The sequence below is a fragment of the Ascidiella aspersa genome, chromosome 3 (genome assembly GCF_963924565.1).
Source record: "Ascidiella aspersa chromosome 3, kaAscAspe10.2, whole genome shotgun sequence".
NCBI classification, from domain to species: domain Eukaryota; kingdom Metazoa; phylum Chordata; class Ascidiacea; order Phlebobranchia; family Ascidiidae; genus Ascidiella; species Ascidiella aspersa.
Genome location: NC_139449.1, coordinates 6,878,521 through 6,894,460, shown reverse-complemented (window position 1 = coordinate 6,894,460; position 15,940 = coordinate 6,878,521). Strand labels below are relative to the sequence as shown.

General features: G+C 34.9%; 1 protein-coding gene across 1 annotated transcript in view; it reads right to left on the bottom strand.

The window, feature by feature from the left end:
* LOC146158971 (uncharacterized) overlaps window positions 1-15,218 on the bottom strand; it is a 48,572-nt gene extending 33,354 nt beyond the window's left edge. Inside the window, exons 1-20 of the mRNA XM_083384813.1 lie at window positions 15,101-15,218; window positions 14,313-14,401; window positions 13,665-13,754; window positions 13,256-13,374; window positions 12,876-12,989; window positions 11,679-11,828; window positions 11,523-11,597; window positions 10,719-10,873; window positions 9,903-10,029; window positions 9,138-9,257; window positions 8,379-8,534; window positions 7,425-7,527; window positions 5,863-6,005; window positions 5,013-5,108; window positions 4,494-4,607; window positions 3,374-3,536; window positions 2,479-2,672; window positions 2,277-2,324; window positions 1,298-1,445; window positions 410-461 (exon numbers count right to left, since the gene is read on the bottom strand). Of these exons, the coding sequence (XP_083240939.1) occupies window positions 410-461; window positions 1,298-1,445; window positions 2,277-2,324; window positions 2,479-2,672; window positions 3,374-3,536; window positions 4,494-4,607; window positions 5,013-5,108; window positions 5,863-6,005; window positions 7,425-7,527; window positions 8,379-8,534; window positions 9,138-9,257; window positions 9,903-10,029; window positions 10,719-10,873; window positions 11,523-11,597; window positions 11,679-11,828; window positions 12,876-12,989; window positions 13,256-13,374; window positions 13,665-13,754; window positions 14,313-14,401; window positions 15,101-15,150 (2,306 nt within the window). The 5' untranslated portion in view covers window positions 15,151-15,218. The remainder of the gene's footprint in view (window positions 1-409; window positions 462-1,297; window positions 1,446-2,276; window positions 2,325-2,478; window positions 2,673-3,373; window positions 3,537-4,493; window positions 4,608-5,012; window positions 5,109-5,862; window positions 6,006-7,424; window positions 7,528-8,378; window positions 8,535-9,137; window positions 9,258-9,902; window positions 10,030-10,718; window positions 10,874-11,522; window positions 11,598-11,678; window positions 11,829-12,875; window positions 12,990-13,255; window positions 13,375-13,664; window positions 13,755-14,312; window positions 14,402-15,100) is intronic.
* Window positions 15,219-15,940: the final 722 nt, after the last annotated feature.

The window sequence follows — 15,940 nt, the reverse complement described above, 5'->3', positions numbered from 1 at the left end:
AACAATGGCTTACTCAAGTTGATTCAAATAGAATACAAAACAATATAGTTGGGTATACGGTACACCATGAACATCAGCAGGTTTTTTAAGGTTTGGTTTGGGTGACCGCTAAGTAGTTTTAAGATACCGCAAGTGTTTCATTTAAATACCAAAAAGTTGCAAGTCCAAAATTTGGGGAACCGCTGGAGAAATTTGGGGGACCGTTTCGGTCTTGATAAAGACGTTTCGTTTTCTCGGCAAGCAAAATATTAGGCGTAAGTGTATAGCACCCAATCTCTCCGCGAAGTTAACAAAACATAAGAAAATAGCCTTACAGAGAACTTAATTGGTGTAGTACAAATTTTCGTACTGCTTTTTTTTTTTTTGCAAATTTCAAGTGGCTTAATGTTAACAAAAATAAATTGCTTACGTGTCATCTGCTTTAGTCGGAACGGTCAACTCGCGGCGAAGATCGAGCAGAGCTGTACAATAAGATAGAATGGTGTTACGGTGCGGATATAAGGTTTTTTTTAAGTTAAAAAGTAATTAGATGGGAACATTGTTAAAAATTTGATATAAAATCGTCGCATTTTTAGAGTTGCAACGTGATGAGCGCAATTTATCCATGGTTAAATAAGTTTGGCACCTTTGTCAAACAACGCCTTTGCACCGTAAAAACATTATTCAAAAGGTTTGGAAAATCCATAACGTTTCGAACAACTCTTTATTCATTTTGTAAACGTACTTGAAAGTAGTCAGTATATCAAAGCCAATACAAGTATTACCATGCTACCTACTTTCATATGGGCTTTGAAACTCTTCCTACGTCCAACTAAATCCTTAATGCTCCAAACTAATAAGCACTTATGTTACGATTGTTACATCACAAATCTGATTTCTGTAAACAGTTCCCATATGCATAACTTGATAACTTGAATGGTTAAAAACACCGCCTCATGCGGAAACAAAGGTCGTTTGTTGGAAACGTAGCCGCTTGTTTGCTAAGATTTTGAGCTGCTTAAGCATTATTGTCAACATATTTACAGAAGTAGTTTAAAAGCCTAATTTAAACCAACTGTGTGAAGTTACATTTGCTGTGAATTTAAAAGTTATTTGAACCCAAGCTAATATTTGGTAAGTGCTGTGTTTTCTGTTGTAGATGTAGATGTAAATCTTAACTCAGTATGCCAGTAATTTAAGGAATCGTCATTATAGTGCATTGTGACGGCGATTGTTTTTTATTGTGCCAACAATAACTAGCCTGAATATAAACCTGGGGCGCGAAAGTAGACGCTACAATGCTAGCAATAGTTGCTACCTTGATCGTTGTCTTCTTTTGCTTTGAGCAGATCCCTGTGCAATCCAAGCACCTCGTTTTCGAGTTCTTCGACCAGATAACTCTTCTTGCTAAGTTCTTCCTTCAAAGACGAGATCTCGCTTTCCATCTTTGACGAGCAATCCGGCGACTGCGCAAAAGGCGACCAAAAAATAAGTTTAAAAATTTGCCTTTAAAAAGCTAGTCATTTAATGTGGAAGCGTGCGCTAAAATTTTACAAAGGCTATCGAGTTTCGTTTAACATGTTACATACGCTTTTTTAATCAGCAATTGTTCACAGACTGAAACATACACAATGCATATTCTGTGATGAAGGCTTTCTGGAGTCGTATTGGCCAGCGGTAAAGGCAAACATCAAAAAGTGTGGCCAAGTTCGAGGTCGTGAGTTCGAAACTCACTGTTGGCGGTAGTTGTTTTTCTAGCCTGGCCTTGCTTGCAATACAAACCCAGATTAGGCTGACTGATTTCGGTACATAGATTCGTAGTACTTAGATAACTTTAAACACCCGTTTAGTCTATTAGTCGGCAATTGTTGTTCAACCGTTTAATTTTCAAATTTGTTTTAACAGCGAAATTAGTTTTTGTTATCTAAACTGGGCGACTTCGCCTTGTACATTGGTGTTTAGTGTTTTTATCACTATTACCATATATTTATGGCCTTTGAATCACGATTCTTTTTCGTACTTTTTGTCAAATATTGTTCTACTGCATTTGTAGCTTCACAGTTGAAATATACGCATATAAAATAGGTACCGAGCACTGTTTTATCAATGCATTTTTAACGGCACTTTCAAAGAACATAACTTAGGTTGAACATAAAATCAATTCAAAGACATTTGACACACAATGTGGTTTTTCAAAGACTTCATAATATGTAAAACAATTCAAAACATTTTGCACTTCAAAATTCGGTGATTTTTAAAAGATAAGTAAACACTCAAGCAAAAAGAATAAGTTTTACCTTGGTTGACGACAAAGATGATTCCAGTTGCGATTGAAGCATGCTCATCTGCAAGATTTTTAGCGTTAATACAAGCCTTAAGTTATATGCTAATAGTTACGATTGGGGGTAGGTGTGGGAAACATTTTTCTAGTCGCGGGCCAAGGGCCCAGTTTAAGATGAACCCCAGTTTAAAAAACCCTAGTATAGTAAGGAAGCTTACCTTTTCTTTGTACTCTTCGACGACGAGATCCGAGTGCTGACGAACCTTTTCCAGTTCACTGCTCAGTTTCTCGACGGAGGTGCTGAGTCGGTTCGACTGTTCCGCCTCCTCGTCACATCGCTCCTGCATACGTCGGTTGTCGCGACAGGTTTCCGTCAGTTGGGCTTGCAGCTCCTCCACTTGTGACTGCAGGCCTGGGAGGGGGGATTAATTGGCAGTGTTGTAATGACTTAAGTCATATGGTTAGTCAAATACGACTTAAGTCACTGTTTTCAAAAGGCTTGACTTTTTTGTTGTAATGACCTAAGTCAAATACTTAGTCAAAAATAAGGCAAATAATTGACTATTAAAGTCACTGTTTTTAAATTAATTTTTTGTGGTAATGGCTTGAGTGAATTACTTAGTCAAAAAGTAATTCAAATAATTAATAGGCTTAAGTCACTGTTTTCAAATGGTTTCTTAAGTGACTGTTTTTTTCAAACAACTTTTTGTTGTTGTAATAACGTAAGTCAATTACTTGGTCAAATATAAGGCAAATACTAGACTTCTAAAAGTCACTATTTTGAAAAGACTTGACTTTTTTGTTACAATGCCCTAAGTCCAATACTTCAAGTATAAGGCAAAAACTTGACTTAAGTCTTTTGAGTAAAGAACTTGAGTTGGACTTCACTTATTTTGCAAATCACTTAACTTAAGTAGTTCAAAAAGACTTGTTCAAATAAAATTTGTACGTTTCAAAGACTTGTTCAAATAAAATTTGTACGTTTTTTTAATATAATTACAAAACAAGACAGTATAAATGTCTTAGCCAAGACAATTAAAAATAGACGCTTAATTGATTGGTCGGTGGCATTGCCTCCGGAGGACAATATATCGTAAAATATAACAAACTCACCCTTCACGTATTGACTTTCGTTGCTTCGTGCAAGCTCCCTTCTCTCCAGCTCGACAATTTGCTGGGAAGCTCGGCTGAACTTCTTCTGGAGGGCTTCATTCTCTTCCTCCGCCTCACTTTGTTCCGTCAGAAACTGGTTGATCGTTTCTTCTTGCATTTTGACCTGACGAGGTAAAAAATCAAAATAATAAAAGTCTTGTCAAAGTAATGCGGGGAAAACATAGGACATAAAAATTGACTAAAACTACTTTTTAACGTATGATAACCAGTGTTGTAATGACTTAAAGTGAGCTTAAGTTCATGTTTTTAATGACTTGACTTAAGTCGTTCTGCTAAAATGACTTGACTTGACTTAAGTCTTTTAGACAAATGACTTAACTTGGACTTGAGTCATTGAGTCAAATGACTTTGGTTGAAATTAAGGGTTTTCATTTACCATTTTATTATAAAATTAAGATAATTATTGCAAGTTTTGCACATAAATAGATCGATTGCTACGTGTTGCGTTTTTGTTATTTTTTTATTGAATTATTATAATCGGACAAATTTACCTATTTTAATGATTCATCAATTTATTATTATGTTAGTATGGTTTGACTTGGATGACTTGCTGTAATAATGACTTGACTTGCTATGTTACAAAAAGACTTGACTAATTCATTTCAAAATGACTTGTTTAGAACACTGATGAACACAAGGTTTCCACAAAATTTTATTGAAAAACTTTTTTAAGAAAATTTGAAGGTTTTTAAAGACCTAAAATAGTCTTTAAATGTTATTTTCAACGTCACTTTCTAAGTACACTATTTAAGCTGGACGTAAAATAACTTTAAAAAACTATTCAAGACTTTTGAAAAAATATAAGGTTTTTTACAGACTTTTTACGTCATAAATCAAATCAAAGACTTTCAACGATTTGAAGTAATTGCGGCAACCCTGTAACAATTTATTATGTTTCTATTCCATTTTTTATTTTGGTTTACGTATAATTTGGTGTTTCTCAATGGTTAAACTTTCGCACCAGAATTTCCTGAATTTCGGTTTGCCACTAAGATCAATCAATTACCTTTACAGCGGCAATTTTACTTTATTTATAAAGATTTACCGCACTTATTTTTACCTGGCTTTTCAGTTGCCCGACTTGCAGCTTGAGCAAATCGTCGCTTTCGGTCTTTTTCAACTCTTCGATTTCAATTTCGAGACTGACAACTTTTTCCAGTAACTCGTCTCTTTCCTAAAATAAATAAACAAACAAAAAATGGCTTGACAAAGCTACACACGCCATGTTTACAAATAATCGAAAATAGAGAAATGCTTTTAATGTAGACACAAATCCTGTTTGATTAATTGGTTTGTCACATTGTAAAGTTTTTTGCAAAACAAATATTGTTGTGAAATCTATCGAAGCATATCTTTCGAAATGTGTTATGATAAAATCAACATGTAGGTTAGCAGAGTTAGTTCAAAAATATTCTGCGCAAAACATTTGCTATAAACTTTTAGAATAAAAAATGTTCCAAAAATGACTGCTAAATTGTTCAAGAAAAAATGTATTAAAGAACCTTTATCGATTCAATTAAAATAAAATATTATAGGAACGGAAAATGATGACCGTTATTAAAATCGCTAAAAAAATCACCTTATTTCCACTTTCAACTGCTTCTTTCAAAGAGTTTTCCGCTTGAACCAATTTCAATTGTAGATTTAAATCTTCTCCGTCGTCAACAGGTTCAGTCTAAATAAGACGATTTGCTTTAACGGCCATAAAAAAAATGTAAAGACTAACGTAGTACTTATTTTTACGATACCAATACACAATATTGTTGCCAAAAAGTATCACAATCGCATGCGATGCCTACAGCGGTGGCAGGTTATTGGGACAAAAAAAAATTTGATTTGTAGTTATAAATAAACGACTACGTTAATAAAAATACATTTTAAGATTAAACCCCTTCTTTGGATCGTGAATTACAGCTGAAATATTTTTGTTAAATGTTACATGGCATCGGACAAGTCCCGATACTACCACTTGGCATCAGGTATCGGCTCAGATCCGATATGATCGGACAAACCTAGTTGAGAGTTGTCATCTTCAAGAGGTAATAATAAAAGGACAAACTGATTAACATTTACAAAGATGTAACATTATTAAGATAAAGATAAGTACACTACCATACTGATAAACATACCTTAAATGTAATGAATCATTTCATATGCGAATTAGCAAATGGGTAAGAAGGTATTTGAAAGTGCGAACATATATTCTTAAACTGCAAGATCGCAAGAAAAAAACAGTCTGAACTAGAATCAACGCGTTGTATCAGATCAAATCAGGATTTCATTAAACTTCTACGTAACTCTCAATTAGAGAACGGAAAAAAATACCATTTTTTGCAATGCCTAAAAAATTTTTACCACCAAAAAAACTTTCATGTTTCAAAAAACGGACCAAAGTATCGGGCAAAAAAAATTAAAAAAATTTGACTTACAAATCGCATTTTCTTCTTGGTGGTGGTGGCCTTTTCGCTGTCCACGTGGCGCTTGGAAGTTGGCACAGAGGGAGTTTCAAACAAACGCGAGCGCTCGTCCATATCAAGGTCGTTGATGAAGGTCGACTGATTGATGGAAAAATCTGCAGCAAATTTCAAATATATATAATGATATATACCTCAGTGACGATTTAGGCCTATTATCCAACTGTTAAAAATAGTAACGTCTAAATTAATTTATTAATTTTATCGCAGAGAAGGTAACTTTTGCTTTAAAGTAGGGGTATTCAATATAAATGTCGAATCTGAAGGATTTGAATAGCGAGGAAATCGGGTCAAATTTTACCGTTTATTTCAGGTTATTGGAACCGCAAAAAAACTTTTAGAGCCGCATATTTTAACGCAAAGGGTTGTTTCTGATTTATATATAATCGAGTGGCAAGTTGGAAAAAGTTTTTCTAAGCGTCAGCGTTTTAGTTCTAAGGCTTGTGATTGATAAGGTTTCGCAATTCAGTTGCAAAACAAGGGCAAAAGGCAAAATGCGCTAGGAAGATACCCAAAGGTCAACATAACACCTCTATCCAGCGAGGTTGCACATGGCGTAACTATAATCAGGCAGCACTAATTTACACAAAAAAATCAAGCGATTTTTTTAAAGAGCCTATTTAGCTAAATAGCACCAATTTTAGTTCCGTAAAATTTTTTATAGCCAACATGTTTCATTTTTTGTTTTTCTATTATGTAATAATTCATTACCAGTCAGTCTAGATTTTTTTTTGTCAATTATGGGTATAATATTATTACAACCCCGCACAAATAAAACATATTTAATTAATTACATAAAAATACTCGGATTCGATATTGAATATATTGTATATTTGCTATTATTTTATTTTCGTGTCAATTTAAACTATTTGAGCTCGGTATTCAAAAAAGATCGGGTACAAAAACAGCGCAGCCAATTGTCTTAATACAGTGTTTCCCAAACGGGGTGCTATTTGTATTGCTCAAGCTCTGTCGAAAGGTATTTGGGGATTTTTTAAATTCTGATTTCTGCTTTATTGGTAAGTCTCCTAACAAAACTGTTGGTGTGCAATAGGCGTTCAATAAAGTGACATTTCCCTGTATTGTGTAGATTGGTTTGTTTTGTTACACTTTCGTTTTATTAGTACAGTAAACCAGTGGGTTAAAGCTATTTTAGGTGAGCCACGAAGCCTTACTAAATGTTACAGTTTTCTATTACATCGGGAAATTGTTGCATTACCATTACGTAACATTTATGCAACAATGTAACAATTTAGGTGTGTTGTGTCGCATTAACTATTTCAGTACGCACGCCAGTAGTAGAAGTGCAGGTTTTAAGTAACTGTTAATCTTATTTCCAATCACTGTGGGTCGCACAATAAAACTTGCATTAAAAGTGGGTCAAGAACTGAAAAAAGTTGGGAAGCGCTGCAGTAAACCGTTAAACGTGAATGCTATGGTAGGGGTCTATTAATTCAATCTATTAATTTTTTTCTTGGGGATGTCGTGAGCCAGAGAAGGTTGAAAACATCACTTACCGCTTTCCATCATGGTCCTGCTGGGCGACACGTTCCAACCGCTAGTCATCTTTTTCTTGTCGGCTCCGGGACACCACGTCTCACGTCGCAATCTTTGCTGTTTCTAGAGCAAGCCGATCAAACCGCGTTAGCAGGGCTAAGGCGCCGAAGCCATTTTTATTATGTATGTGAACCATTTTTTAATGTTTTGTGGCGCCCCAGTGATATTTAAATTTTGACAGATGAAGCAATAAAGTTTTTTTTGCTTTAAAATAATTTAAAAATTTAAAAAAAATACTAAACCGTTTAGTTTCGCAAATAAAAAAAGTGAATTTAGCAGCCTGCGCTGAAGCAACGTTTAAAGCAATTACTGAAGCCGGGGTCAATTTTAAATTTGAGAGCTAAAGCTATGAAGGTTTTGTTGTTTATAAAGTTTTAAATTTCTAAAATAAAAAACTACTCAACAGTTTTATGTTGCAAATGTAACCTAATTTAACCTGTGTTGGAGACAGTTAATAAAAAAATTAGTGTTACTGAGTCGTAACTGAAGCCTGAGCCTTGGATATGTGTTTGGTAGCTCCGGACCTGGAGCTATTCGTAGAGGTTTTAATTAAGATTTGTGTTTTCTTTGTCTACGCGAGAGATATTTCTGGAGGAAAGGCTTTATAGAGAACAACACAATGTTTGCTGGTAATAACTGTTTTTATGATTCAATGCACATGTTGATGACGTGTATAGGATGTGTGGATGGCCATGGAAAATGTGATGTTACCTCTAAACAGCTAAATTAGTTTACAAAAAAAAATTAGGGACAAAAATAACAGAAATACCTATATTGAGAAAAAAAATCACAATTCAAAACCACATCTATGCATTAAATGTTGATCCGGTTGATAGGCCAACCAACATGAGAAAATATAACCATTATACCACAAAACTTGTAGCGTATGACTACAAAGGTATATGGCCACCTACCTTAGCATAGTCGACAGGCAAACTTGAGGTGAGTAGCATCCTGGTGAGCTTCTCGTTCTTCTCCTGAAGCAAATCTTTCTCGGCGAGAAGATTATCGACGTCGCCCTGTTGCTGCTGACCCTGCTGTCTCTCCAGGTGCCCTTGCTGCCGCTCCATCTAGAAAAACGATTAATGTATCGATAAAATTTGAAACATATAGCATTGTTCGATTAAAGATACACACGATATTGTGTTCAACAACTGTTATCTATCCCTTCTGAAGTCGCTTTTTGATCAACGATCTACGTATCATTAGTACACCAAAAGCCATTGCAGACTCATCGAATCTGTTGATCCATGATGGAAGCAATTGGCAGGCGAAAAAAAAAACAACTAGCCTGCAGTGAGGTTCGAACTCACGACCTCTGGCCATACCGGGAGCGTCGCTCTACCTACTGAGCTACACAGGCTCAGAGAAGAGCGAGTCGAGAAATAACCATACACCAATGCTTGCTACATTATGTTAGTGCAAGCAAACTCACATTGAAAGGGATCGGAATTAGCACCCTAAGCGACCAGTAGTAGTATCGGTAGTCTATAGGGTGGTATATGTTTCGACAAATCTGCAAAACACAGTTTTTAAGTTTTTGCAACCGGACACATGGGACCAAACTAGGAAGCCCTCCAACTTAAAAGTATTTTTGCTTGTTTTGTTCTAGGTGTAAAGGGAAAAAAAAGTTTCGTTTTCGAATACTTCCTAGTTAATAAAATTGCACGCACCTGTTCAATCTTCTTTTTTAGCTGATTGATTTCACGCTTCTGACGATTGAGCAGCGCCTCGTCCGACAGAACTTCGTTGACGATTGGCTTGTTCTTGATGTGCTTCGCGCTGCTGGCAAACTGGTCAAACACGGGAAGAAGGAAATAAATTTTGGACTGTTAATATAATTACGAAATAATTCATGAAGGGGCTTATGTGGCGTTCAGGGCGCTGATTTATAGATTTTGTGTTCATCACATAACAAAGATTTCCTATCGAATTAGACAACTGTCTTTTCTGTACGAAATTGGTTTTCAAAATTTAAATTATTCTTTAACAAATCTTATAGTCATTAGGTTTAGGAACTTGTGAGAAATAATTTTTATAGAGAAAATAAATACTTCACAATCAAGTGAGAGAGAGATAGACCGAGACCGATATATCGGTTATTTTTATCGATAGTACAGTATCGGCCGATATTTTACCACGAAAATATAATATATAATGGTTGTTCTTAAAAAATAAAACATTTTTTTTATTTCTCGCAAAATAGTTTTCTATGTAAAATAATGCAAAGTTAACATACAAAATAACAGTTTAATAGATAATCTGAAATGTGATTCAGATTCTATTTTCAATTAATTTAAAGTTTGGCCTTATTTTTGGTATACATAAAAAAATCGGTATAGGGTAAGGACGATCTGTAAATTAAATTAATTTTCCTCCAATTAGATAATCCGCTCCCTAGAACAGAATGTTGTTTACTATTGTATATTGTGTCTTACCCGCAGGGTACTTTCTGTTTCTTCCAAGGCAGCCAGTGTCACCGTGCATATGATGGCGGTCAGTGAATTGCCACCAAGTGACGATTGCAGGATCCTGGTCAGCTTCGAATCGCGGAAGTTTTTGAATCTGAATAGAAAGCGATATTCGAGGTTGCGTGCCCATATACGTTCAGTAGTTCACGTTAGCATGGGAATTTTACTTAAATTAAAAAATTAGCGAAATATTGTAAACTTTCTGCTTTAGTCTTCTTCAAAAATTAATTCATATATATTTAACTGTTAAAAAAAGTTTAGGCATTAGAAAGTTTTAGGCAAGTTTTTGAATCTAGAAAAGAAATTGGCGATATTCGAGGTTGCCCTTCTATTTATACCTTCGCATAAGCATCGTCATTTCACTACTTTTAGAAAATCAGCTGAAATATTATGATTTTGTTTGGTAATTTGTTGTTTTCTGTGATCAAGCCCTTCCGGGGTCGTACTGTTGACGACAACGTCATCCATTAAATAGCACACAAGACGCCTTAGGAAAGGCTTATCGAAATCAGTCATCCTGATCGGGATTTTGGTGCAAGCAAGGCCAGGCTAAAAAAACAACTAGCCTGCGGTGAGGTTCGAACTCACGACCTGCGGTCTTACCGGGCCGTCGCTATACCAACTGTACCAAACTGAGCTATACAGGCCTAGAGGCCTAGTCTGGTCTTGCTTGCACTATAATCCCAATTAGGCTGACTGATAAGCCTTTTCAAAGGCATTTTGTGCAATAAATAAATATCAACAACTTATATTTGTGTATAGTTTGAAAAGCGTGATGCTTACACGCTGCCAGATCCCAGTTCGCTATCCTTGCAAATCTGATTGATTACTTGTCCCAGAACCATCAAACTCTTGTTTATGGAGCAGCCTTCTTTGAAGCGGAGTCCCTCTGCACCTGTTTGACTGGTTCGCTCTGAACCCGCAAGATCCACTAGATTCTGAATGGAATATTCAATGACGGTTCTATTACATACAAATATAGGCTAAATATACTTTACTTCTACCGATATGCAGTATTGGTAAATTTCGACCAATATTTATTACGAAAATATGACATAGTTTTTCCTAAAATTAAAGTTTGCTATTTTTTTTTAGCCATTTTTTTTTGTTTCCTGCTAATTAAGAGTTTATAACATAACGGTAGACAACCTGAAATGTTATTTGGATTTTACAAAATTGAAAGACATGTTTTATCACGCACAACTATAGTGATATTTTGCTCCTACCGATATACCAGTTTCCGAAAATTTTGGCCAATATTTACTACGGATATACGATATAGTTTTTTTCTGAAAATGAACGTTTCCTATTTTTTTGCAATTTTTTTTCCTGCAAAGTTAATATGCAAATAAAGAGTTAGATAAATATTGGTAGACAAACTATTTGCATTTCAATTAATTTGAATTTGGAATATATATACAAGAAATAGAAAAATACCGTTATTGGGTTTCGGTTAGCAATAACGTTAAAAATCAGGCATCAACATCCGTCCGTGAAAAGTGACATTGGTTTGTAAATCACTTGTTTAAGCAATTATTATTTGACTTGTCATCAATGTGTCTCTTTGTAAAAAAGCATTAAACTCACAAGTTGAGAAACTTTCACAGCCAATTCCTCCCCGTCAGCTGTTCGGTTTAAGTCTCGCTGTCGACTCTCGATAATCTAAGTGGATTTAAAAAAAAGTAAACAGTCAAACAATAATTCTTTTTATTAATTCAGTTCTTAAGGTTTTTAATCACCCACCATCCTGAAGATAGTATGCGAACGACTGCTTCGTTCATTCATGTTGGTTGCTGCCATTTGGCGATTCTTTTCACCTTTGGACATCAGTTTAATGACATCATTGGCCGAGGTGACCATTTCTTCATGAAGCCCACTGACAATCACAGATTTCTAAAAGCATAATCAGTAGGGCGATTATTTTTTTTGGCATGTCACAAAAAAGTCAAAACTGTGTCAAAATTTACAAATTAAAAATATATATATATTCAGAGTTTGAAACAGGGCTGGGGAGCCGGAGCCGGAGCTGGAGCCCGGAGCCCGGAGCTAAGCATTTTCTCTGGAGCTGGAGCCGGAGCCATTTTTATTATTTTTGTGGAGCTGGAGCCGGAGCCGGAGCCCTTTTTATTATTTTTTTGGAGCTGGAGCCATTTTTCAATTTGTGGTGCTAAAGCTAAGAAATTATATTTTGTTCCATCTCCAACGTTAGTTAGCCAAAAGCAATTTTTAAAACTTGCCATTGAATAAGTGACTGGTGGCACCGGAGCTGGAGCCGGAGTCATTGGGTGTGTGTTTGATGGCTCCGGAGCTGGAGCCGGAGCCAAAGGATTTGAGTTTTACGACTCCGGAGCTGGAGCCGGAGCCATTTAATAATTGCCTGATGGCTCCGGAGCTGGAGCCGGAGCTAATGCTATTTTACGGTGGCTCCCCAGCCCTGGTTTGAAATAGTCATTCTAGGTCTTGGCTAATTTTCTGCAATTAATTTATGTTGTATTTCAACCGTTTACACACCATTTTTCTTTAATAACAAACGTTTTGTTTTTTGGCATTTTAATAGTTGTTTGTCATTTTGAAATGCCAGAATATCAACTAAGCATAAAAATGATTTGTGTCAACCGGTAGTCAGTAAAACATTAAAAGCGTGTAGTCCACAACGTCAAGAAACTAATGAAATACTTTATATAAGTCTATGTTGTTCAAATCAATGTATTTCTAATAGGTCAAAATATTGTCAAAAAAATATATTTTTAGGTCAAAATTTGTCACTCAAAATTTCCATTTTAAGGTCAAAAAACAATCTCACCAATACTCAGCTAAACACTTTCACAAGAAAGAGTATGGGGTTTAAAAATCAATCAATATAATCAATGTTCATGCAATAGTAAGACTAAGCAAACAAAAATAAATTGTAAAAAACTATTAGACCCTAATTTAACTTACAAATTCATCTTCCCTGATTTGAAGTGGAACAACTGTTGTCGAAAGAAGGTCCTTTAGATTTTCATTGTAAATTTCCAGGTAGGATACCCTGAGCAAAAATTCTCTTTCTGGGGTCTAAAAAAATACTTAAACATGAATTTCCTATCAATAATATCAGCCTATATGAAACTCTGTATCCCAAACAAGATCAAACAGCCCAGTGTATGTCTCTTACTTAGCCTTATATTGTTTAGTAATGTTATGTTAATATCAGGTTTAAGTAAAAATGGCAAACTCTTGACTTCATTTTGCTAGGCAACAACATAAAAAAAAGAAACATATATTTACAGAATACTTTGACATGAAATAACAGAAACCACGAACTAAAATCTACAATTTACCCTCTCAATAGTATCAAAAACATCTTGGACAGCAAGAGGTATAACACCCTTGCTACTTGGGGACCCCAGCATCGTGTATGTTTTTCCAGATGAGGTTTGTCCGTAGGCAAAGATGGTGCCTTTTCAAAATAAAAAAAATCAAAGTTTTTAAAACATCCATTTTAAAGATATTGGTGAAATCTAGGATTGTAGTAAATTTTCTATACATATATGTTTTGAATGTGAAACATTGTTCTTAAAGAACATGTCAATGGAAGAAACATTTATAGCATAAGTTTGTTTGCTATTTATTCCAATTCATACAAATCAACCATAAGCTTAATAGGTTTTATTGAACTTTAAACATATACAGTTACTGTTCGTGCAACATTTTATATTACAGAATATTGGATGAACACAAGAAACCAACCATTAAATCCTTTCATAGCAGACTCTACAATTGGTTCAGCTATTTCCTCATATACATCACTTGTAAGCTCTCCCTCACTAAAAACCCGATCTGTAACATAAAAAGAATTATATAGTGTAAGAATACGGTTAAAATATACATAAATAATTGGATATTTTACATTTGTACAAGACTTGAGAAACAGCACAACAAAGTAACATTATTCAGGTTAGGGTATGAGTTAGCGCTTGGGTTTGTGTGGGTCTAATTATTATATTATGTTTTCTCCCGTATATATATATATGTATATTTAGTTAAATTTTGGCAACTCGTTTCGTTACTGTAAAATAAGTGGGATATCATTCTAGACCAGCACCAGAATTTTTATTTGAAGTAACTATTTAAACCGGGCGCTCTTTTATGCTTGCACAAAAATGTGATTATTTATTTTACGGGTTAGAGTTTGGTTGGTGGCGGTATCAGATTTAATTTTTTTTTTCATCATAATGTTAGTCAGGTAAATAGCCTCAGGAGGTGCCTAAAGGCTATTTGCCTGGATCCCTCTTTTAGGCTTGCACCTGTTAGTGATTATATGTCGATTTGAACTACTTTGGTGTCCGTAAATTGTGTAAATATCTATAAGTTTTCTCAGTTTTAGTAGCAACTTACCGAAAATGTAGGATTTGGTTTTATCTCTGCCGGCTGATGGCTTAACAATATGTGTATCAACACTCCATTGTGTATCGAAACCGGATTCTCTAAAAAATTATAAAAAGTTAATTATTAGAATTTCTGTGATTATAAACATCCCAAACATAAACATCCCTAAAAGCAATTTAAAAGCAATAACAATTTTAGAGGACACTTTCAGCAGATAGATTCAATGCACTAAACTAAACAGGAAAATACTTGGACCAAATGTTTGGTAGGATAAGGTATATCCAAATATCCCACGAAGGATAATACTTATATGGCAGTTATTTATTTGGTTTAATGGGGACAGTTAGAATTTGCGTTTGGGTCAAATTATATTCTCTTGAGTCAATGGAAGCCTAAAAATGCAATAAATATTTTTAAGCGTTGCGAGTAGCTGCTTTAGAATAACGTCATACCTAACCGTGCGTGTGATTCAACACTTGGTTAAAGTATTTTCTCACTAAACATGTCAATGTTATTTGAATGCTATAATCATTATACCTATTTACTTTAAAAAAATGTTTGGCGCTGGTCTAGAATCCTACCACAATGAATAAATCAACGCACAATATTTGGGTAAGGGTGCGAGTTAGCGTTTGGGTGTTGTTGGGTCAAGTATTATTATATTAATTATTTAATAATATTACTTGACCCACCCTCACCCAAACAGTAACCGACACCCTAACCCACATATTGTGCATTGCTTATTTCAACAATGTGGTAGGATTCTAGACCAGCGCCAAATGTTTTGCACAACTTACCTTTTTATCATGGGCCTGGCCCTAATGCATACTTTGACGCCAGTCGCCATGACAAACTAGTTGTACAACACAATGTTTTTAAAAGTTTGTTAAATCATCACCTAACTTGTAAACTAACACTGCGAACATTAAACAAGTGTAACCGGCCAGTAAAGCAACAAAACAGGTAAAAACCCAGGAAAACCACCAAATTGACACTTTGGCGTCTTTGTAGTCAAGAAAACTGTGACAAATAACGTTGAATAGCTAAAACTTGTAAAAGACTTCGTTTCTTCTGACTTTATCCAAATCAAAATTTTGCGCCACTTTTTTTTACTGTAAGATTTCTATGTCCCAAATTGGATATTCATTGATATCTATGCCATAAGGAAGTTTAAAAAAACAAAGTTATGCCATTGAGCAATACTTTCTGAAAAAAATATCTAAAAAGGCTTTAATATATCGAAACCGCCTCAGCAATGGGATATACGTTTTTATTTAAACTTTTACACTTTGTTATCTCAATATCGCATGACAAAAATATTGGTCACCAACATTGCAAACTTCAAGCAAATTGACGATTTGAAAACTTCACGATATGTCGAGAATGTCAATAACAACATTTTGTATTAAAATTACGACATAAGTGTTACGTGAGTACTCAGAAAGTAATTACGCGACACTCGCTACTTAACCGATTCAATTGTCCAAAGGAATGGTTACATTGTATAATATACAAATCTAATGGTTTACCAATGTCTAGATAAAAACAGTATTTAAGTTGTAAACACCGCATAAAAAGTTTTTGGTTTCTTTTCTTCTTTTCTGAGGTCCGTAAAACAAAATAAAACATTTGTGTAT